The following is a 25,660-nucleotide window of genomic DNA, read 5'->3' on the forward strand; positions in this document are numbered from 1 at the left end:
ACACAAAAGTGTGCTTTTCATGAAAATGTTGAGAGAAATAACCAATGAAAGACAGGCCACATTTCTAACATTGCTGGAAACCTTTACACAGCCATAAATAGAACACTTAGCTGTTGTTGTTTTTTTCCATTAGCACTAAGTGCACAACTTTCCACCGTCATCACACTGAGGTCAGGGAGGAAATGATAATACTAACTCACAGGGGAAAGTACTGGTGTGCATCATATTTACACTTTCTAACCTGTTTTGAACAGTGTGTTCTCTCTCAGCCTATGTCTGAAAACCAGGGAAAGGAGAGGGTTTGGACGTACTGTAGAATTGCTGCAGGAAGCTGGAAATCATAGCTGCTTCCCTAGAAAGAGAGGTTTCTCTATGGTGCAATTTCCAGTGTAACTATTACAGTGAAATGTAATTAATTGGCCTCTATCAGACTAAGAATATTTTAGCAGCATAGCACAGAGGTTAGGTATATAGGTTTTAAAGTGAGGCCTTGATTTCTGCAGTGCTACAAGAAACTGCAGGAGTCTGGCTAGAGGGAAGGATTACTTCAATCCTCTATACACCAATTTCTACTATAGATGAGGCTGAAAATTAATCCCTAAGCATACTGCACATAGAAAAAAAGAACTTTAATAAAATAATTTTGCACATCTGGTCCCAAACATTCTTAAGAATCCTAGTTTTCAACATATATTACATTTGAGATAATTACTACTGATTTATTTGCAATCATGGATGTTCAAATAAATTATGAATTTATTTGCAAACAAGACGACTCTCCATTAAAGGAACAATATAATACATATTCTAGGCACTTACTTCCACTGGGTCTCCAAATTCTCACTTATAGAGTCATATTTTATAATGGGCATGTAATTTGATTATATTATCTCGCTCCAAATAGAAACAATTTCAAACAACTTATTTAATATATTTTTGGCTATAAGAAAGTTACAGCCAAACTATTACTGTCTTATTTGTAAAGTCATATTGCAGTGGGATGAGTATTTTTGGGGATTTTACCATAAAGAACCTGTATGTGTGGCAAAGGCTATTAATTCAGCTGATGCGTATTGTTCAAACACTGAACATGACTGATTCTTGGCTACCTGCTGGAAGTTGAGGTTATGGGATCTTGTGGTGAATCAGAGTGTTCTGCCTAAGATCTTGGGTCATACTGGACCCTTTTGCTAAGATGGTTTATGTCTCGAGTGGGTGCTACTTTGCATAAGTCTGATTCACCCTACAGCCTCAGACTACCAGATGATAAGTACATAACACGTCATTGATAAAGGAATAAACTTCATCTCTACAATTCCATTGTGATGGGAATCTTCGTAGCTTGAGTCTGGCTTCCTCTGAAATTCACTTTATGAGCTTTCTCTATTCAAGTTCTCACTGAATGAATATAACAAGTGAGTTTTGTGAATAATTCTAAAGAAATCACCAAGGCTGAGGGTAGTTTTGTCCAACATCCAGCAAAATATATTATTATGAAAAATAAGCTCATTGCAATGTATTGTTTCCTGATAGGGAAACTGAAAACAAACAATACTGAACAGGTGATAAACAGTTTGACAAATTAGGGTAAATCACTGATATTATAACACCATTAACAGTAATATATCCATATACTTATCATGTCATTATAAAATGCTTAAGATAAAATGTCAAATGAAAATGCAAGATACATAATTGGATACAAAGTACCAATTCGGGCATAGAAAAAAAATTCATACTTATAGTGATAAAAAAACTGGAAGAAAACATGCCAATACACAGCAGCTCCATGAATAACATAATCATATTCACTATCATTTTATTATAACATTCATGAGAAAAAATATTTTACTTCTGGAGAAGGCCATTCTCTGTGTGGAGTTTGCATATACTCACTCCCCATGTCTGAATTATTATTTTTTAGTTATTTAAGTTTTCCCCACATCCCAAACATACATTCATTAGGTCCCTGAAGTGTCTAAACTGCACCTGAGTGAGTGAGCAAGTGTGTGAGTGTGAGTGTGTATTTGTGTGTGTGTTTCTGTGAGTGCACATGCTCATGCTCTATAACGAAAGGGGGCATTGTCTAGGATCAGTTCCCTCCTTGTGCCCTGACTATCTGGACAGATTCTAGAACTGGACCCCTGAACTGGTATAACCAGGTTGGAAAATAAATGAGTGAATGAATGAAAGGACACATGAATGGGCAGATACAAATGCTTACTATTCTAAGTGTTCTTGGTTCTTTATTTGGAAGTTTGATCATGTTTCTGTGACAAAATATTCCATAGTACTTCAGTCCTATACCAATAAGCCCAGGATAAAGTTAGTTTTGTTATAAGTCATTTCTAGTGAACATTCTTTTATTTATTTAATTTTTTGGACAGTGTCAGAATCAAACGTAGGTTTCTAAGCATGTAAGGTATACACTGTGCCACAGAGCCACATCCCTGGACCCAGTTTCCCTTAAAGTTGTAATTTAAAAGAACCTATTGATAGTATTAACTGAGGACTAATTATTAGTATTAGATAGTATTAACTGAGGACTAGTTATTAATGACTATTCATGGGCTGTGAGATTAGGTGCTATTTCTCCAATTTCTCCTATATTATTTTTTTCTTAGAGTGGATTTTTATCCTACTGCTTGAGTTATTTCTATGTACTTCTTTTTGTTCCTTTGTTTTGGGGCTATACCCCGTGGTGTTCAGGTCTGACTCCTGGTTCTGCACTCAGGAATCAGTCTGGCAGGGCTTGAGGAACCATATGGGGTTTTGGGGATTAAACTGGGTTTAATTCAAGGAAAATGCCCTGCCTGCTGTTGTGTGGGTAACAGATATCAAAAGTACAAAGTAATCAGGGGCTGGAGCAATAGTACAGCAGGTAGGGTGTTTGCCTTGCATGCAACCAACTCGGGTTTGATTCCCAGCATCCCATATTGTCCCCCAGCACCACCAGGAGTAATTCCTGAGTGCAGAGCCAGGAGTAACTCCTGTGCACTGCTGGGTGTGACCCAAAAAGCAAAAAGCAAAAAAAAAAAAAAAAGTACAAAGGAATCAATGATCTCAGATGTATGAAGATATTTTCAAATTTATGAACAGCTAAGAACATTTTGTTTTTTTAAGATGCAATAGTTGAATTAGAAAAATAAAATATTGAATTAGAAAAATAAAAAAGATTTATCCCAGCCAATATGGGTGAAGTTATGGCCAACGACTACTTTTGTACTAAAAATAGGAATATAAGTTGGTACAGTCTTTTCAAATTGAATTTCTAATTATCTCTAAAAATCTTTTTATAGGGCTGGAGAAATAGTACAGTGGGTAGGGTGTTTACCGTGCACGAGGTTGAACCAGATTCAATTCCTAGTTTCCTATATGGTCCCCCAAGCCCACTGGGAGTGATTCCTGAGTGCAGATCAAGGAGTAACCCATGAGCATCATCAGGTGTGGCCTCAAAATAAAAAAAAATAATAAAGCAACAAAACTCTGTGTAGAGTATGGAATCCAGCATGTCTAATTCCAGGAATCCCTCTCATTAAAGTGCTTGTTCAAGCTGTAGGAGTAGATGGAGGGAGCTTGTTGACGACACTGATTACATGGAATTGTCTCTGCTGGAGAGCCAGATGAGTTTTTTTGCAATATAGACAGAGGTGGCCCTTTTAGTAAGTGTCATCATGGTCGGTGTGCCTTTGGGAGGAACTGTGTTCAGAATGCGCACTCTGCTCCTTAAGCGGTAAAGCTCTGGAGGCTGAGCAGCTCTTGCCCCAATTTAGTCCTGCATCCTTCTCCTAATTGAAAAAGCAATCACTGCCTGCCCCTTTCTCTGACCTAAAAGAATGTAGTCTGGGGGTGTCCCCAGCTGTGCGTTTATCAGGGAACCTGTCCTCTCTAGCTGAGAAACTCATCTCTTTACTCTTAGAGGAAAGAATGGGGTCACCTCCTCCTTGCCCTACGCAATCTCTCCTCCCCTCGATACCCCGTCCCTTCAACCAGGTATTACCCAGGGCAAAGTATTTTTCTTTATACTGTTGTCATGTAAATTCTTCACATATATGTTATTATATTGGTATTTCTTTACTAACCTGTTTGACGCTGTTTGGATTAATCATCTAGCCAGAGGATGGGAGATCTTTTTTCTGCACTCGGATGATTATAACATGAAAGAATTGGAAACAGTCTAAATACTCATGAATAATGTAATATTTCCATAAGTTATGCTGTTTTATTCAATGAATTTCTCTACAACCATTAAAAATAGGTATATCTATATCAGTGGTGTGTGATCAAGCTCACAGTAATATGCTATGAGGGAGCAGGGTGCAGAACATAACCCAATTTATCTGAGATTTAAAATAGAAATAAACCTTTGTATTTATACCTTTTTGAATACTTACAGAAAGGGGTAAAATATTGTTTTAGTAGTAAATATTGTCAGTGTTGCAATATTGTTATATAATTGGAGAAGAGTTAGAGAAAAATAAGTTCGTTTAGTTTCTGTGCTCTTTCTGTATTTTTTGTAATTTTTTCCAAATATGTTCTAGCTTTTCCATAGAAATAGGGGCTGGAGATATGACATTTTTACTAGAAAAGAGGTTTCTCTTTTTATTTATTTTCTTTGTGTGGAGGGTAACACACAGCCATGCACAGAGGTTATTCATGGCTCTATGCTCAGAAGTGTGCCCCCTGCTGGTAATATGTATTAATAGTGACTTGAACCAAGGTCAGCCGTCTGCAGGGTAAGCACTTCCACTGTACTCTCTCTGGCTCAAGTTTCTCTCTCCAAGTGAGGTCACACAATCTTTGATTGCTCTTTTTTTCACACTTGGAGCCAAAAAGCTCCTGCCTCTCTTCCTCAGAAATTCCTCATTTTCTTAATCCCCATGCCTGTGATTTTGTTTCCCTTCCTGCATACTCCCCTGGATATTTTAAGAAATCTGAAAGTCACAAATAAAAAATAAATAGAAAGATGACCAGATAACTAGAAAGAGGTTAAAATAAATTAAATATTTACTTTAACTTTTCTCAGGTCAGTCATTTTAATACATCTCACTACAAACTCTTGGGTGATGACAATTAACTGGCATCCAGATGATGGTATTATAAAACTCTTCTACTCACTCTAATCATTAGTCTACAAATCTGTTTACCTTACCTTACTCCCCAAAGGTAAGAGCTGTTCTAATTATCTTTGAATCCAAGTTACCTATGTCTTAAAGCAGACACTTAGAAGTTTGCAGAGTGAATGAACTACAAAAAAAGCCACTCATAAAAAAAAGAAATCTAGGTGAAAGTAAACAGCCCAACTGCTCCCAATGTCTGTCTATTGTAAACAGAAAATAGCATTTACAATCATGAAAGAAGTACTGGAGCAGATGGCCCAAAGAGCTCGGCCACCATTAGACTGAACTCTCTAAGGAATGAAAAGAAAAAAATCACAGTTTCTGGCTACATTCCTTAAATTAAGAGTCAGCATTCTATGGTTAGTAATGACAATAGCCCAAACCCTTCAGTCCCAAGAAATTAAACTGTTTGAAACTTAACTATAGTATGTACTTCTACCTTGATTTTCAGTTTGATGATGGAATAAGACAATGTTAAAACTGATTAGCACTGTCGCACTGTAGCACTGTCATCCCATTGTTCATCAATTTGCTCGAGCGGGCACCAGTAATGTCTCCTGGTGAGACTTCTTGTTACTGTTTTTTATTATGTTTTAGAAATTTGATTTTACTCAAATTAGAAATTCAAACCAATGGAACAAATGCAAGGCCAAAATTCAGTAATAACATTTGTCTTTTAGTAACAATATGTTTGGAATACAAGGAAGTCCTAAGTGATGATGGTAGATAACTTAGAAGACGATGTCCTACAATCTTTAAGTTTCTGCTTCATCTCCTGAATCCATGCCTTCCTCTGACAACTTAATTCTACTTTCTGTGGGTTTTTAAGCAATGTGTCTCCTCACCCTAACTAGCCAAGAAGACAAATACGGCCTCTCCCTCACTAATCTTGTTCTGAGAATGGTGGAAGAAGAACATATCATATCTTAAACTGGTTCGCACAGTAACCTCCACTACCACAGGTCTGCTGGGCTAAGGCCATGGAAGATGACAGCAGTGATAAAAAAGCTGGAAAGCTTCTGGCCTGTAATGTGACTCATAGAAGTCCACAGACAAATCCTGGTCTAGTGCTTCCCAAAGTGGACAACACTGCACATGGAAACTTATCTAAGATAAACCACACACTGGACACACACAAAAAAGCAGTACATTTATGATAACTGAGATGTTATCAACTGTCTTTTCATAAAACAATGCCATAAGCTCAATCATAAAAAGAAAGTTAATAAGGCCCAAATACAAAAAGACTAGATAATATGCAATTGAATAAACTACTGAGTGAATGAGGAAATTAAGAAAGGAAAAAAAATGTTCCTGGGAACAAGCGAGAATAAAGATGTAAGCTAAAAGACACAGCACTGTAGCACTGTCATCCCACTGATCATTGATTTGCTTGAGCAGGCACCAGTAACGTCTCCATTGTGAGACTTGTTACTGTTTTTGGCATATTGAATACGCCATGGGTAGCTTGCCAGGCTCTGCAGTGAGGGTGGGATACTCTCGGTAGCTTGCTGGTCTCTCCAAGAGAGATGGAGGAATCAAACCTGGGTTAGCTGCGTGCAAGGCAAACGCCCTACCCACTGTGCTATCGCTCCAGTCCATGTGGAATACAATAAAATAAATTTATAACAATGTAGATTCATATCAGGAAATGAGAAAAGATTCAAATGAACATGTTATATTGTCAACAAATTTACACCTAAAGGAACTAGATAAAGAAGAACAATAGCAACAAAAACAACCCTACAATCAGTAAACCAAAACCAGAAGCACAAATTAATAGACAATATAAAGGGATCAATTAAACCAAGACCTCATTCTACAAAGGCATAAACAAAATTACAATTGGGGCTGGAGTGATAGTACTGTGGGTAGGGTGTTTGCCTTGCATGCAGCCTACTCAGGTTCAAATCCCAGCATCCCATATGGTCCCCTGAGCACCGCCAGGAGTAATTTCTGAGTACAGAGCCAGGAGTAACCCCTGTGCATCGCCGGGTGTGACCCCCCAAAAAAATGACCAAAAAAAAAGATAAAAAAAACTACAATTAACTAGGTTTAACTAAGAATAAAAGAGAAAATTCTAATAAATAGGGTCAAACAGAAACACAAAAGATAGTATTCTAAGTTGGAGAACTTAGAAGAAACTGACTAATACTTATAATCCTACAACTTCCATGACTGAATCCAGAGAAAAAGAAATATAATCAAATTACACAAGCATACAAACAAACAAAAAGAAAGTGTGATTTAAAAAAATCTCCTAGATGGGGCTGAAGAAATAGCACAGTAGGTAGGGCATTTGCCTTGCACACTGTCGACCCAGGTTCGATTCCCAGCATCCCACATGGTCCCTGAGAGGGGGTAATTCTTGAGTGCAAAGCCAGGAGTAACCCCTGAGCATTGCCGGATGTGACCCAAAAAGCAAAAAAAAAAAAAAATAGAAAAAAAATATCTCCTAGATAGCAGAATATTTGAAAAAAATTACAATGTTTTTTGGGGGGGAGAGGAGTTCTAAACAATGTTATTTCCTGTCTTTATCTTCTTCACATCTGAAACAATGTATCTCCATGGACTCTAATGCCACTAAAAGAGCCACTACGTTTTACTATGTAACTATATGATACTTTGTAGGATAACATTGGGTTTGTCCTTTTAGCCTTGCGGCAGGGAACTTAGTTTACCTTAAATCAATGCCTTTTCTATATGGACACAGGAAGACAGTTAATATTATGCTTTGTAACTTGGGAGCTGATTGACTCCAATTATATTTATTCCTGGGCATCTGCTTTCTGAACTCAGTTGCCCTTAGTTCCTAGAACCCCAAAAGCAGGGTCCCAGCGAGGGACAGAATGGACCCAGGGCGAGCTGTGAGCTATCCTGGCATTGAAATGGGCAAGGCCAAAGCGCTACAATAGTCAACTATAAGTTGAGAGCATGGTCATAGACAAATGTTGTCATGATCTAAAAGTAATGATGAGACAAGGACCCTGATGGGGTTAGGAAGACTAAACTGGCCTGAGGACTGTGGTCTGGAATATATAGTGAATGTCCTCAGGAAGAACCAAACTTTAAGTCTGATATATCTCTTACTGTGCTCATACTGAATGACAGTGCTAGAAATATTACAAGTAAATTTACTATAACTATTTAAGTGGATTACCAGCTGAGGAAGGAAGAAAGTGACACACCCTTGTCTGGACCCCACCCTTGAGCGGATCTCCTAGTAATCTGGAGTAATCTCCTTAGATGAGATTTTGTTAATTTCCTGGGGAAATGGTCTTACCCTCTTTGTTGATTTGTTAATGTTCAGCCCACCTTTGTGTCACCACCCCATATGATTGCTATATAAACCAAGACTGTAGGGGGACAGACAGAGAAGACACAAGAAGGCAAGACAGAAGACACGAGAGAAGACATGGAAGGGAGAAGACACAGAAGACCACAGAAGTGGAGAGAGAAGACACCAGAGAAGACAGCAGAGAAGACACAGAAGCAAGAGACAAGACACAGAAGCGAGAGAGAAGACACAGAAGCAGAGACAGAGAGAGGTTCGAATAGACCAGAGGAGAGACTACAGAGACAGAAATAGAGAAACAGACAGAAGAGAGCACAGCGGCACACACAGAAGCAGAGCACAAGCACAAGGAGGAGCCATCCTGATCTGGTCAACAGACAGCGGCTCGAGAGTACCAAGCGATAGCGGTGAGAGAGAGAGAGAGAAGAGAGAGAGAGAGAGAGAGAGAGAGAGAGAGAGAGAGAGAGAGAGAGAGAGTTCGAACAACACAAAACACATCACTCCCCCTCATGTGTGCATGCGCATTTGTAATTTTTTAACAGTACTTTATTATTTTTATTATTATGCAATGCTAAATATTGCACTCAGGACTTCACACTTGCAAGGCATGTATTCTGTAACCCAGTGACTTCCTTGGTCCAAAGAGTTACCATCTTTTATTCTGCAGTGCTAGGGATCAAACCCAGGGTCTCACATGTGAGACCACACATGTGCCCTACAACTAAACCACATCCCTGGAACTGTGTGACATTTTAATCATATATCAGAGTGCAGAGACTAGTACAGGTAACATTCTAACACTCAAAGTCCACAACGAGCAATGTGCAGCTAGTGTTGTTTTATCTTCTGTAACACACTCACTCCCTTGTCATTATCCTGAATTATGAGCATAAATAATTCAATTATTTTTAAACTAATCCCTGAAAGCATATCATTTCATATAGGTGTATTTATAAAATAAAATTCAAAAAGTCATAAATAGGATCTTTTAAATATTAATAATTTATTAATCTCAATGATAGTCAGTGTTTCCATTTCTTCAGTTATTTTCTAAAAACTCTTTATGATCTCTTTAAATTAGGAGCCAAAATAAGTTTCACAGTGGGAAATTGGTAGGCATGTCTTGGTCTTTAATAATTTACAGGCTCCCTCTCCATCTCCTTTCATCCCAAGTTATTTGTTTGATGTATGCTTTTCAAAATAATGTTTTGTAATTGATGCTAGTGGTGAGTTAATCAGTCAGTTTCCCAGAGTCTGGCTTTGCTAATTCTATTTATGTAAAGTTATATAAAATGCTTTGCTGTCTTTGTGTTTCTACTTCTTAGTAGTTAAACCTAGAGGCTAGTCAGCTTCACCATTTTCCCCCAACAACTCTGGGCTACACTGGCTGTTGGTGTAAGGCATATTCCTGGCTCATATATGGTGCTGCAGATCAAAATGGGAATGATTGACCACACTCAAGACAAGTGCCTCACCTCCTGAACTATACTAATTCCTATTTCAGGAATATGGGTAGAAATGTGAAGAATTGTGACCTCTGTAAGAAAAGATCTAGCAATATCCATGCATCAAGCATAGTGGTCCCGCACTGAGGAATCAATCCCATAAAGAGGAATATCCACTCCAGACCTCTCTTGCAGCACTGTGCACAGAGCCAAAGGCAGTCACAGAGTCCTAGTCCCTCAGTGGTGGTGCAGCTGAACAGATAAATCATGGACGAGCCACACAGGTACTCACTGACAAGGATGAGGAGCTCTATAGTCTTGAAGGTATTTTCAGGGCTGGTCTTTAAAAGCAACATATAGAACAACAGGAGAATGATAGTTCAACTTTAGAAACTCATCTAAGCTCGTATGTGTGTCTGTATACAGGTTTGCTGTGTGACCACATGAACATAGGTAAAAAAAGTAGGAGGGATAATTAACAATGGAGGGGAGCATCCACAGTGAACAGGGGCTCACCATGCCGTCTTCTTCTGCCTCCTTATAGTGGAAGCACAAAGCTAAGAGCTATATGCTGGGTATCCCTGAAGGGAAATAGATGCTCTTGCATAAGATGAAGTGGAGAGAGTGTGGCAGGGCTGTGAGTGGGCTCACTGGCCAGTTTCTGCAGACAGGTACTTTCCCTTGTCACACTTGTATCCACTAAGTTTCCTGTGCTCACGAGCTTTAAGGCTGTGAAAGTGGTAGGTACCTATTTGGGGTTTATCAAGTAGTGTGGACCCTCCACAGTAGCTGCTGAGCCCTGGCCTCCAGCGTTCTTGAGCTGGATCCCCAAGGCGGGAAAGGACTCCTGGACTACTGTGGGAGCAGCACTTCTGTGGAGCTGTGCCACTGATTCCCCAGGAGCAGCCTGGAGCTCCTGAGAGGCTTTCCACTGATTGCCCCTCCACTCTCTGGAGCCAAGTGTCAATCTGCTTAAAATAACTGAACTCTCATGTTTTGGTAACTGAATCCGTGGAATGCCAGTAGACTCCATGGAGCAGGGAGAGGAAATTGTGAGAATTTAAGCAGATGGATATATCTGTGACCCTTGAAAGCAGTATTATTAATATTAATTTTTAATGTCAACTGCAACTCATCTGCTGTACACAGGGACTTTCAAAGACCTTAGAAGGCATAAAGGGCACTTGTCATTGGAGCATCTTCAAGGCAGAGAGACTTACCAGCAGGTGTGGACATGGACTTTGGAGCTGGAAGCAGACTCCTGCGGGGTGTTGTCACGCTGGAGGACGCTGGAGGGGTCATTCGACTGGACCCCTTGGGTGCATCTTTGGAAGGCAGAGATGCCTTCACGGAAGGCTGGTCTTCATTCCCAGGGGTTGAACCTGTAGGAGGTCGACAGTGTGTTCATTATAACTTCATGAAAAATAGATAGATACCCCCTCCCTTACCATTTGTAGTTGCCAACCCTTCCTAATGCCATCATCTGCTTTAGAAATTGCCTGAAGTCTCATTAAGGGGTCTCGCAAAGTGTTTCTTAGGAACTAGATGTAGAAAAAGAGCTTCCTTGGGGCTGGAGCAATAGCACAGCGTGTAGTGTGTTTGCCTTGCACGAGGCCGACCTGGGTTCTAATCCCAGCATCCCATATGGTCCCCTGAGCACTGCCAGTGGTAATTCCTGAGTGTAGAGCCAGGAGTAACCCCTGTGCATCGCTGGGTGTGACCCAAAAACCAAAAAAAAAATGAAAAAGAGCTCCCTTTATCATCACATGGAAGTTTGTCACTTAAGTCCCTTGTGGAAGGGGTGACACAAGGGCCCAGAGCAGACTCATTCCTCTGATGACTGACACACATATGGGCACACACAGAAGTTTCTTCTTTTTCCCTCTTAGTTTTTTAGGCCCCACTCATGATGCATGGGTGTGTTCCAGGCAAAGCTTAGTGGCCCATGGGTATTGGGAATTGAACTGGCCCTTGAGTTGCCCTGGGCCAATACAAATTGTGTGTTTGGGTTTTGGTTTTGGTTTTAGACTACACCCCGTTGTGCTTAGGGCTTCCTCCTGGCTCTGTGTTCAGGGACAGTTCCTGGTGGTATTTAGGGAATCAGTTGGGGTACTGGGGATTAAACCCCTGGTTGGTTATATGCAAGGCAAGCATCCTGCCTTCAGTAACCTCTCTCTGACCCCACATATGTTTTTCAGTGGGTGTGTAACTTTATATGAATGTGATAATCATTTGATAACTCACAGAGGACAAGCAACATTTTTTAAAAAAAAACAGTAACTCAGGAAACTTGTGAATATGTATGTACACAGGCACCAATGAAGCTAAAAGAATGTGAAGTATGGAAACAGAGAATCCTTTTTAAGTAAAGAAAGTTGAAAACCTGAAGTGTTGCCAAACCCAGGGGACCCTGGATGAGAGCCTAGTTTATTTCAAATGCAGATTACATTTCTTGAAGATTTTTATTTATTATTATCAACCTACCAAAAAGCTTGTTTCTAATACATTTTTCTGAATTTTATACAAAGCAATGTGCATGACATAAATGCACAAAGGTGCTGAGGTCCTGAGTTTTCCTTCTTGATCTTTCCAAACCTACTGCAGTATATCTTCTTAAAGACAATGAAGAGCCCTCCACCTCTCCCCCATTCCCATTAAAACATACATTTTCCTTTCTTCATTTTGGGCTTGGGATCACACACTGTGGTGTTCAAGCTCACTCTGAGCAGGGCTCCTGGTACTCAGGATTACAACTGAGTTGGCCACATGTAAAGCAAGCATTTTACCTGCTGTACAATAGCTCTGGCCCCTACGGCATGTTTCCTAAGGATAATTCTGAGTACAGCTTGGAAGTCTAATCTAGCAGTTTAAACAGAGAGCCAAGTGTACTGAGATGAGTCCTTGGTTGCAATAAAATTAATCTGTTAGGAAAGTGTGGAAACTATCTAGATATCTAGAATCAAGATAGTGTGGAAACACACAGAGACAGTTGGAAGAAATACACAGAATTTGAATGAAACATTGAATGTTCTCATCATTTTTTGTCATTTTAAAAAGATAGTCATAACATTCTGTTTAGAATGCATATGAGTAACATTATTAAAATGGCAGAGGTGTTTGAAACACCTGGGAATTCTATTCAGCCATTCATATATTGTTGCTTTTGTTTCCTTGAGGAATGAATAGTTAGGATTTTAAAGAAAAGTGCAGCTGAGAAGGGAAAACAACAAAAGGTGTGCTGTTTCCTAACACTGGCACTATGGCCTGAGGTTCTTCTGTGGTGCTGGGCCAGGTTTTCAATGATGCTGCAGAGTTTGGAGGGCACAAATGATCTAGGCAAGAAGAGTGAATGCCTTGGGACTACAGAGAGAGCAGTGACACTGGGTCACAAATGTCAGAATAAAGCAAGCACAAGTTTTAGTGAACCTTGCCAGGCACAGAGCAGGCTGTGTCCAGTCCTAGCATTGACATTAACACTAATATTGGGGAGGAGAACTCAGCCACTAGAAATATTTCTTATAGAGTTGCGGCATGTCTAGCCTCCTGCTGACATCTTGCTAGAACAATCTATGTACTGAAGTGCAGAGTAGAAGCTCAACTGAGCACAAAATCTTTCTCTTTTATCTAGAAATTCATCAGAGTTTCTTATGCAGGGATATACTGTATATCATTTGTAGAGTTCAAATGCCCTTTTATCATATCCTCTTGTGTCTGGAATCGTTCTTTCACATGAAATTTATTATTCAGCAAGCAGGGCAATTAAGATATTTGGCTGCATTCCAGGTTGGGAATTAATTTATCTATTTGAAGTTGAAGTGTCAAGGAAGTTATGCATTCCCCTATGAGAAAAGTCTTGAATTATCAAAAATAAAATAAAACTCTACTTTTGACCATTGTTTGGAGATACGGTTGGCATAAACTGTACCACTCTTTAAAATCTAGCCTAAGTTGGCCAGTAACTAAAGAGAAATGAACTTTGGAATTGGAAACGGCTGCTGAATGCTCGGGGCACTTCGAGACAATGCAGAATCACATTTAATGTCAGTGTTTGATAGAGGAAGGAAACAACTGGAAATAAACAAATTGTGCCCATGTGAGTCAAGAAAATGTTCTGAGAATTTAGCCAGGGGTTGTGTTTCATGTGTTTAACTCAGTCATCTCTTTATAAGCCAAGCTTAATCCACTCTGGCATGAATGATTGAGAAAATCAGCTGCCTCCCACGGGGCCACAGAACAATAGAAACATCAGTAAGATGAGAAATGATGAGAATAGACTTGGCAAGGTGTGGAGACCTGCTTTACCCTCATCTTTCTCTGCACCAAGTTTTCATCATTTGCAAGTGGGAAAATGATGATCAGTTTCCATAGGTGTGGTGAGAATAAAAAGGTTCTATGCCTGTATACCTGCACACTTTAACAAATTGATGCAGGCTTAGAAGATGGCTGGGAGACTTAAGATGCCTTTGAGGTCCCAAGTTCAAAGCTCCATGATATCTGTATTCATTGAAGTGACAGGTCTTCTGTTTAGGATCCCTGATTTGAAGGGCCTGGAAGATGGTGGCTTAAAGTTCCTAGAAGTATGAGGTCATAAATTCAATCCTTACTGCTTCTGTTTATATGCCCAGATGAGTCTGACAGCTCCACTGTCTGATCCGGAGAGGGGGTAAGAGTTGATGCAAAAAGTAGTACAATTAGCCCATCTTTTTTATTTATTCCTTCAATGTCAGCATTTCCTTGTTGAGTTTTTACCTACTTTGATATATTCTTTGTGTATGTAAGGTCTTAAAAGTCTCCAATTACTATTATGTTGCTGTCAGCATCTTTCTTTAGGTCCATTAGTGGTTGTTTAAAAAAACCTGATGATCCATCCTTAGGTGCATATATGTTTAGGAGTATGAGTTCGTTTTGAACTATCTCTTGCTAATTAAGTCTCCTGCCTTTATAGTCTTTTAAAACTTGAAGTTTGTATTGTCTCATATAAGTATGGCCACCACTGCCTATTAAAGGGAATTACTTTCTTGTAAAATTATTTTCCAGCCTTTGACTTTTTTTTCTATTTTTTTTGGGGGGGTCACATCCGGCGTTGCACAGGAGTTACTCCTGGCTCATGCACTCAGGAATTACTCTGGCCATTAACTCTGAGTGAGATAAAATTATTTGTTTCCATCCTTCTGTAGTAGTTACGTATGTTTCTGAAGTTTATCTTAACTTAGAAAAGCCCCTTTAAAGTTTCTTACAAAACTGGTTTCATGGCATTAAGTTCCTAAGCTGCTGCTTGCTCATAAAGCTTTGTGTCATTCCTTCTAATCTGAATGAAAAACTAGCTGGATAGAGTATTGGTAAGGTACTAATTTCATTGAGTTTTTTTTTTTAAACAAACTTGGTTTTTTCTGGCCCATAAGTTTTCACTCATAAGATTTTACTGGATAAATCTGCTGAATTGTATGTGATTTTCTTTGTAAATCAGTTCCTTCTTTAATCTTGCTGTTTCCAATATTCTGTTTCTTTGTTTGGCTTTTGTCATTTTTAATAGTTTCATTTGGGTCTGTATTGGCTGGGGCCCTTTGGGCATCTTAAATCTGGGTGCACGTAGTGCTGAACTCTTGCAAATTCTCCTCTATGATTTTTTTTGACTGGTGGTTCTCCACAGAATTCACTTTCCTATTTCTCAGGGACTTCAGTGATTATTATATTGTTCCCCCTGAATGCATACTATAGTTCTCTGGTGTGCTGTTCATTTCTTTTCAGTCTTTGTTCCATATTTTGTTATTTTCTAGAGGTTTCTTGCACCACATACTAGAATTTTATTTTTTTTCCTCAGCTGCTGTTACTCTGCTGCTGAGGCCTTTCACTGAGTATTTTATTTCACCTACAAATTCTTCCGTACTGTTACTCTGATTGTAGTCTTATCATTACTGCTCTTATATTTTAAAGAGATCTCTTCAGTATCTCTTCAGTAATTATCTGAGAGGTTACAGAGCTGGCTACTACCTTCGTAAATTTTGTCTACATTTATTAGCACTGTCACACTGTAGCACTGTTATCCCGTTGTTCATTGATTTGCTCCAGTGGGCACCAGTAACATCTCCATTGTAAGACTTGTTGTTACTGTTTTTGACATATTGAATACGTCATGGGTAGCTCGCCAGGCTCTGCTGTGCAGGTGGGATACTTTTGGTAGCTTGCCAGGCTCTCCAAGAGGGATGGAGGAATTGAACTCGGGTCGGCCGCATGTTAAGTTTGGTGAATTTCTCATGGCATTCCACTGTGTCTGTTGTGGTATGAGGGTGAAACTTTCTCTTTCCACCTCCTCTGTCCCTCCATACCAGAGCTCTCTTTGGAATTCAGATGAGTATTGCCTTTTTTTCTTCCTTACTGGGCCTACCACCACAAATTTGACTGATTCTGGCTTATTGTTTTGAATTCTAAGTGTAAATTACAGAACTACTTTAAATCTCAACGACCCTGCCTCTCCTCTGGCTTTGATTTAGGCTTCTGTGATTTCTTACTAACTACCACAGTCCAGTGAAACTCCAACCCTCCTGACCACTATGCCCTGCCACCTCCTCCACACATCCTGTGGACTAGATGGATGACACGAGGAATGAGTTACTATTAACACAAAATCCCTGGAGGCAGTTCAGGGTTATATCTAAATTTGTGGATTTACTTCAGGAGTTTTGTATGTGTGCCCACTGACGTATGAGGGAGAGAGCTATGACACGGCCACATGGCTCTTGTGAACATGAGAATCAGTCTGGAGGCAAAGTCATGCAGTTAATGCCCACTTATGAGATACAATCCTTCAGAATCCAAGGGTCCAGTTTCCAGAGGAGGCTGGGTGGGAGTCAGAAGGACTCTGTGGTGAAATAAAGCAGCATTGGGTAAAATATCCCACAGTTTAAAGGGGGTTAGCAGTCAGGGTAGGCTGAATCTACAGTGAGCCCCTATAGTTTTCCAGTCCATGATTATGTGAAGTGTATGGAGAAGAGTCATACAACTGCTTACAATGGGGTCTCTAGGGACTCATATATCTTTTGATTTGCATTCTTTGGATAAATGCCAAGGAGTAAAAATGCCTGGCAATATGGGAGTCTTGTTTATAATTTTTCAATAAGTCTTCATACATTTTTTTATAAAGGCTAAAACAGACAACATTCCCTCTAGCAACAAATGAGGCTTCCTTTTCCACCACATCCCTGCCAACACTGATTGTTTCCAATCCTTATGATATATACCAGTCTTTCTGGTTTGAAGTGCAATTGAAGTGCTATTTCATTGTTGTTTTTATTTGCATTTCCCTGATAATAAGTAACGATGAACACATTTTCATATGCCCACTGGCCAGCTGCATATATGTATATCCACCAGTGTACATTTCCCACCACCAATGTCTCTAGTTTCCCTCCCACCACATTCTACCACACCCTTCCCCCACCTCTATGTAGGCACCTCTCTTTATCACTCTCTCTCTCTTTCTCTCTCTTCCTCTCCACCCCACTGTTTATGCATTATAGTTTGTCATGCAGGTACTAAGAGGCTATTGTGTTTGTTTGGGGCCTTCAGTATTTTTATTGGGAAGATATTAATATCTTGGTGGACTCTGTCCTGAGATGGCGGAGTTCAACCAGGGACATGGCGATGATTCTGGACTTTGGGAGCAAGTGGCTGCTGGGTACTCTGGGTGAGCACCAGGTTGACCCACTGACTTCCGATCTCTTGGGTCTGTTCAGCCTTGTGTGGGTCCAAGATTAACTGCAGCTTTTGATCTCTTTTTTGATTTATTTATGGGTCTTTGATGCAAAGCTGGTACAAGAGCTTACATGGTGGCGCTGAAGTTGGTTCATGGGGGTGACTGCCGGTGCTTCCAATATAGGGAAGTGGGGGGTAGGTATGCATATATTTTTTGAGGAAATGTCTATTCATCCAAGGGGATACTACTAATAAAGTGAAATGAGACAACCCACAGAATGGAAGAAAATACTTGCACACTACATATATGGCAAGTGTATAGCACTGAGGATATATAAAGAACTTTTATAACTTAATAGCAAAAAGAGATGATTATGAAATGAGCACAGAATTTGAATAGCTATTTCTCCAAAGAATATCAGTAAGTAGCCAATAAGAAGAGGAAAAGATTTTCAATGTTGGCAGTAAAATACCACTCTTAAAAAATATCTGTCTATTGAAATAACATCAGCTTACAAGGGTATAGACACTTGATTAACATATACTAGATAACCATACCATATACACCATCAAAATGCCAATATCTCTTTATCACAGTTCAACATACTCTTTGGTCTACTTTACTGCTCCCCAACTAATTCCTGTGGTCAGAGTTTAATTTTTTTCCATTGAAAGTCACCCATTCTCTTGGTTTGTTTCATTACATCCAACATATGAATGTATTATCCATATATGTCTTTCTTTTTTTCTCTTATTTTCCTTAGACTGACAGCTTTCTCCATCCATGCACATACCAAGATTCTATCTTCTCTAATAGCATAGTAGGATTCCATTGTATATATCTACCATTTTATATTAGACGCTCATCTGCCACTGGTACGGGTTGTTTTCAAATCTTAGTTATTATAAATGCAGCTTCAAAAACATAGGTTTGCATATATATTTTAAGATTATTGTTTTTGTGCTGTTTGGAAAGATACTTAGCAGAATATCTGGGTCATGAGGTAGTTCTATTTTAAATTTATAAGAAATCTATTGGAGACACTTTAAATCCTAACTCAAATCTATAGAAAACATGACCTTTACTGATGTTTAAAACTACCAAATTTCAAAATTTAATCATCTTTCCACAGTTAACTTTCATTTTGAGAATGAACACAAAAAAATTAACACCTTATATAGAATAACAGAGTGGGAGACTAACACCCAAGAACTGTAGAAATAAGTACCAGGAGGTTGACTCCATGGCTTCGAGGCTGGCCTCACGTTCCGGGGAAAGGTCAACTCAGAGAAGCGATCACCAACTACATTGTAGTCGAAGGCCATGTGGGGGAAGGGAGTTGCGGGCTGAATGAGGGCTAGAGACTGAGCACAGCGGCCACTCAACACCTTTATTGCAAACCACAACAGCTAATTAGAGAGAGAAAACAGAAGGGAATGCCTTGCCACAGTGGCAGGGTGGGGTGGGGGGGAGATGGGATTGGGGAGGGTGGGAGGGACACTGGGTTTACGGGTGGTGGAGAATGGGCACTGGTGAAGGGATGGGTTCCCAAACTTTGTATGAGGGAAGTATAAGCACAAAAGTGTATAAATCTGTAACTGTACCCTCACGGTGATTCTCTAATTAAAAATAAATAAATTAAAAAAAAAGAAGAAAATAGGAATCAAAAAAAAAATGTAAAAGTCTAAAGTGATAGTATGTAGAATAACCACATTCTAAATGTTTCTAACCATAAGCATTTATAATACATTGCCATGGGCAATATGGACCCTAAACCTAAATCCATTAATCCATTAATTAATAATAAAAAATATAGTGATTTTTTTCTTTTCCAGATAATTATGAAGTATTGTTGGAACTGAATTCACTTTGTTTAAGCACAAGATGTATAGAATACAAAGATTATTTTAAGTTATTATGGAATGACAACGTAAGCAAAGTTGTCCAAGGAAATCTTAAGTCAACGATTCATTTCCAGGGGCTGGAGAGATAGTACAATGGGGTGAGGTATTGAAAAGTTGGGTGCACGGCACAGTGGGTAGGGCATTTGCCTTGCACATGCCGACCCGGGTTCCATTCTTCCTTCCCTCTCGGAGAGCCCGGCAAGCTACTGAGAGTATCTACCCACATGCTTATATTACAAGCATATAAACTCACATTTTCATATAATTAATTTATGAATTTTATGTAAAACTCGGAGAGCCCGGCAAGCTACTGAGAGTATCTACCCACATGCTTATATTACAAGTATATAAACTCACATTTTCATATAATTAATTTATGAATTTTATGTAAAACTCGGAGAGCCTGACAAGCTACCGAGAGTATCTCGCCTGCAGAGCAGAGCCTGGCAAGCTCTGATATGGCGCACTTGATATGCCAAAAATAGTAACAACAAGTCTCACAATGGAGACATTACTGGTGCCCGCTTGAGCAAATTGATGAACAAGGGGATGACAGTGCTGCAGTGCAGCTCAGTGTTATAAATCATAGTGCTGCAAGTAAAACTGGGGTAAAAAAATTGTTTTCCACTGTTAATTTTGATTGCTTTCACATGAATTGAAAAGACAATTAGTATTACGGTCAAAGTTTGAAGACAAGAAAAGAACCCTGCGAAATATTAGAGGTCATCTCACCTCAACTTCTAACTTAATTTCTAATTAAGTTAACTTCATTATTATAATGTTCTATATGGCTTTCTCTTGTGATGCAGCAAATGATAGGAAATAAAGCTTGAAAGTAAGTTAAAAAAAAAAATTAACACCTAAAACCTCCAAAAAAGAAACTCAAACTTGAGGCTAATCCTATCAATATACTTGGATTGACCTAAGCAGAGAAATAAATCTACCAATTAGCCCAAATTTAACATTCACCCAATACTTCAATTTCTTTAAATCTCGAAACATAATAATAACTAATACCTAAACCCTACACAATTCTTTTCTCCTTCTCCTTCTCCTTTTCCTTCTCCTTCTCCTTCTCCTTCCTCTTCCTCCTCCTCCACCTCCTACTCCTACTTCTCCTCCTCCTTCTTCTTCTTCTTCTTTTTTGGTCACAACTGGCAATGCACTCAGGAATTACTCCTGGAAGTGCTCAGGGGACCATATGGGATGCTGGGAATCGAGTCTGGGTAGGCCTCGTGCAAGGCAAATGCCCTACCCACTGTACTATTGTACCACTGTACTATTGCTCCAGCCCAACCCTACACAATTCTTTTTTTTTTCTACCAGTTTTTATGTCTTTATTGATCATTTTATGTCATTGATATACACATATATGTATATACATTGCTATAGATGTGTATTCACATATATAACATAGGGGTACATAATATATATAGCAAGTTTATGAGATTATAAATCAAAATTAGTCTGAAATAAATGAAAATATTATCTTAACATTTTATTTTCATATTTGGCCTACACTGCATCAACTCAGAGGTTGTATACTTGGACCAAGGGGCTTAGTCTCTGCTAAAGTACAAAAATTGACATTTTGTCATTGGGAGCCTCATCATCCAAGCTGGTATTAACAAAGAAATTCTCTTTCTTATCTCTACTTAGTTTTTATTCATGAAAGGTCATCTTTGAGTTTCCTTGAGGAGAATAGCCATCACTCCCCTCTCTAAACCACAGTCCCCTAAACCATAAACATCCATTTACAAGAATTCTGCCTCAAGTAGTACAACACAAACGTGAGTCTAATTCTGTGTCTCTGGAGCCTTTACCCTAGGAATCCTAGGAATCAAGAAAACCCTCCTCTAACAGAATAAATCACCAGGGGCAGGAACAATAGTACAGCAGATAGAGTTCTTGCTTTGCACATGACACCTGGTTTGATCTCAGGCCCCACATTTCTTTTTAAATTTTTTAAATTTTAATTTTTTATTAATGAATCACCGTGGGGGTACAGATACAGGTTTACATATTCTCGTGCTTGTGTTTCAGTCATATACAGCTTGAGTATCTATCCCTCCACCAGTACCCGTTCTCCACTGATGACCCCATCATCCCTCCTGCCACCCCCACCCCATTCCCCTCCCCACCCTGCCTTATTGATAGAGCATTCTCCTCTGTTCCCTCTCCCCCTTTGGGCATTGTGGTTAGTAATGGAGGTCTTGGGTGGCCAATGTGTTCGGTCTATAGTCTTCTCCGAACCCTACACAATTCTTAACCATATCAATAATCATAACCCTAACCTATGGAAAACCTGACCTAGGGACTCAGCCCACCATCTCTCTTCCACTATAGACAGTTTCTGGATAGAAAGTGTCAGATCTTGGACATTAAGGATGCCCTCCTCCCTGACCTCAGACCTTGAATGTTGTGAGCTATAATTATTGTAACTTAGGAGTGTACTTCTGGGCACAGGGACTCTGACCACGATTTTTCTCCCACCATAGTGAGGATAGCCTTGGATCCAGGACCCTGAGGGCTTCTTCTTCACTGACCCCAGCCCTTAAACCAGGGAGTTGTACCACCTGACACCAGCTCAAATTCTCCAAACCCAAAACTGCACAGATGCATTAGAGATTAATACTGAGTATACTCTTCATATTGAAGGCAGTACATGCAGCAACCATATACACTGACCTTATACAGTCATATATATCATCAACTAAATGGTGTGACTGGTTCAAAATCCCCTTTTCATAGTCTAACAGCACTACATGGTAAAGGAAATAATCTGAACAACAGAGGTATCATCAGTAGCCCTCTGGAATAAACAACTAATCATTGAGTTCTTAAGCAACTGAGAATCTAAACCTCCAACATTAGCCCACATGTAACTCAAAGAATAATGGGGAAACTAAGGAACACAACTGCTGTATCAGACAGAGATAGAAACACAGGTAAATCTTTGGGACCATTAAAACTCTTAGGCCTGATCAACGAGGACGTGAAATCAACACTCACTATACTGGCAATCAAAATTAAGTGAGCACTGAACCATGAAGTTAAGCAATCACTAGATGAGAAATTCGACCAACTCAAAGAAGAACTGACACAGACAATGACAGATTCCATACAAAATGAACCGAAGAAATTTAAGAACACAATTGCAAGCCATAGCATAATTGAGAAGCATAAATATGAACTTAAAGACAAAATAAAGGCAGCATTTATAGAGATCTGGCAAAATAAAAGATAAACATTATAATAGAAAAAGAATGTGAAGTACTTAATGTATAACAGGAAGAGGAACAATCTCTGAATTATAGGAATACCAGAAGGAGAGGAAAATGGAAAAAGGGGAAGAACAAGGAAAGATCTTAGCTGAGAATTCCCTCACTCTTTGAGGGAGACTGATTCAAGAGGTCCAAAGAGTACCAAACAAAATAAACCCAAGCAAAACAAACATAAGACATGTAATAATCAAAATGGCAAAACCCAAAGAGAGAGGCAGATTTCTTTAAGCTTCTAGAAAGAAGAGAAACCTTAAATAAAGAGAAACAACATAAAAATCACAGATCTTTTAGGTGGTACAGGGGAGAAAAGAATGGAATGACATATTCAAATTAGTCACTGAAAAAACCTTTCAACTTAGAATCCACTACCCTGAAAACCTCTTATTTTGATGGGATAAAAGGATAAAAACATTTTCAGACAAACAAGAGCTGATAGCATTTGCTATAACTAAACTGGGCTTGAATAAAATTCTGAAAGGCCACTTATATGAACCAAACAGCCAATTGTAGAAGCAATAACTCAACACAGTAAAATGGTAACAGAGTCCTTTATATCATTAATTTATCTGAATGTCAATAAACTGAACTCTCCTATAAAAGACACGGTGGCAGAATGAATCAGGAAAAACAATTCATTCATTTGCTGCTTACAGGAAACATATCTAAAATGAAAGAACAGGCACAGCTCAGAGCGAAAGAATGTAAAGAAATTCACAAACATAAAAATCATATGCACGGGCTGGAGTGATAGCACAGCGGGTAGGGCGTTTGCCTTGCACGTGGCCGACCCAGGTTCTAATCCCAGCATCCCATATGGTCCCCTGAGCACTGCCAGGGGTAATTCCTGAGTGAAGAGCCAGGAGTAACCCCTGTGCATCGCCGGGTGTGACCCAAAAACCAAAAAAAAAAAAAACCAAAAAAAATCATATGCACAATGCCACAGAGATGAGTATTAATCATAAAAAGAAGACGAGGAGAAACTCTGACACTGGAAAATGAACAACATGCTAATAAGTAACAGCTAGATCAAAGAGGAAATCAAGGAAGAGATTAAAAAAATTCCTCCAGACTAATGATAATAAAGAAACAAGTTATTATAGTTAGTTATTATGGGACACAGCAAGAGCTGTACTTAGAGGAAAACTCATAGCAATATAGGCCTATATTAGGAAAAAACATTGATGAGGAATACGATCCACTGGTTCAGCATCTCCTTGACTGTGTGAAGAATGCCAAGAGTGAGAAAACCACAAAAAGATGACTGTCTTCGGAAACTCTCAAGCTCATTCGCCAATGTGGTTTGGTGCAAGCTAATGTCCGAGCTCATAAAGCTGTGCAGAGAAGCGATAAAGGAAGACCTCAAAGATAGAAGAGCAGCAGTGTTGGCCAATGAGGCAGAGGCCAGGAAAAGTATTCGCAACTATAAGTCCAAGATGACTGCCCTCTGATGTCCTGATGGATCTATCACATCTTCCAGAAGGGCAATGGAGAAGGTTATCAACGACTTCTACTTGGATCTCTTTGTTAGCCACGTCCACCTGCCTACATGCCAAATTCTGCAGGATGGATATGTCATTCCCAGTGTTCTCCCTTCTGAAATCCAATACGCCATTTCATCAGTAAAGAAGCATACAGCACCCAGTCCAGACAAGGTCAGACCCGAACACCTGAAGAATCTGCCACCAGTACTTGTTAATACACTGGCTTGGCTCTTCACATGCTACCTGTCTGACTGCAAGATTCCGTCCCAATAAAAACCAGCAGGATCATTCTGTTGTACAAGAAGGGAGATACCCATGACATCAGCAACTATTGCCTGATCTGCCTGTTGTCTGTCGTTTACGAGTTGTTAAGTCATCCTGAATTGAATAGGCAGAACACTAGACGAAGGACAACCATGTGAGCAAGCCGGGTTCTGAAAAGGATTCAGCATGATCAACCATATCCACACTGTGACCAAGCTCACTGAGGTTTTGTGAGAGTTCAAGATGCTGCTCTGTCTAATATTCATTGATTTAAAGAAGGCCTTTGATTCCGTTGAGACTGAAGTGGTTATCGAAGCCCTGGCCAAACAGGGCGTTCAAACTCAGTACATCAGGATCCTCCGTGAGCTGTATTATGGATTCACCACCAGGATCTTAACATTCTACAAGGAAGTGATCATTGATATAAAGAGAGGGCTTCGGCAAAGTGATACCATTTCACCAAAACTCTTCAGTTCCACTGTTGAGAATGCCATGCAACAATTTAAATGGGAAGGAATGGCAGTGAAGATAAACGGTCGGCAACTACACCAACTCTGCTTCGATAGTGACATTGTTCTAATAACACCAAACATTAGCCAAGTGGCACAAATGCTGGCCAACTTGGACTGTGAGTGTGGAAAGGTTGGTCTGCAGCTGAATCTCACAAAGACAATGTTCATGAGAAACAGACTAGCTCCTGACGTTCCATTTGCTCTCGGTAGAATGACCATCTCCGAACGCAGTAGTTATGTGTACCTAGGCCAGAACTCAACATGACAAATGACTTGGAACCAGAGCTGCTCACGAGGAAGAGAGTGGTATGGAACGCCTTCAAGAGCGTCAAAGAAGTGGTTAAGAGGACGAAGAACCTCTGGCTCTGGGCACATCTTTTCGACTCCATCATTCTTCCTGCACTAACATATGCTTCAGAGACCTGGGCCCTACGAAAACAGGAGACGCTATTTGGGTATCCCAAAGAGGAATCAAAAGAGCTATGCTTGGAATATCACGTTTCACTCAAGTGAGAGAAGGAATCTGGAGTTTGGACCTCCATTGACAGTCAAGAATCAGGGATGCTGTCTCGTTTGCCAAGGCATCAAAAATCAGATGGGCCAGACATGTAATGTGATTTAGAGATGACCACTTGAACTAGAGCTGTTTCAACTGAATTCCA

The 25,660-nt window shown here is 39.6% G+C and overlaps 1 protein-coding gene across 3 annotated transcripts in view; it reads right to left on the reverse strand.

The window, feature by feature from the left end:
* The window catches only part of MTUS2 (microtubule associated scaffold protein 2), a 645,452-nt gene that overhangs the window by 160,675 nt on the left and 459,117 nt on the right, over nt 1-25,660 (reverse strand). For all 3 annotated transcript variants that reach the window (XM_055124406.1, XM_055124395.1, XM_055124399.1), the window contains exon 6: nt 11,081-11,242. In XM_055124406.1, the coding sequence (XP_054980381.1) occupies nt 11,081-11,242 (162 nt within the window). The remainder of the gene's footprint in view (nt 1-11,080; nt 11,243-25,660) is intronic.

Source organism: Sorex araneus, chromosome 1 (genome assembly GCF_027595985.1).
Source record: "Sorex araneus isolate mSorAra2 chromosome 1, mSorAra2.pri, whole genome shotgun sequence".
Classification (NCBI taxonomy): Eukaryota; Metazoa; Chordata; class Mammalia; order Eulipotyphla; family Soricidae; genus Sorex; species Sorex araneus.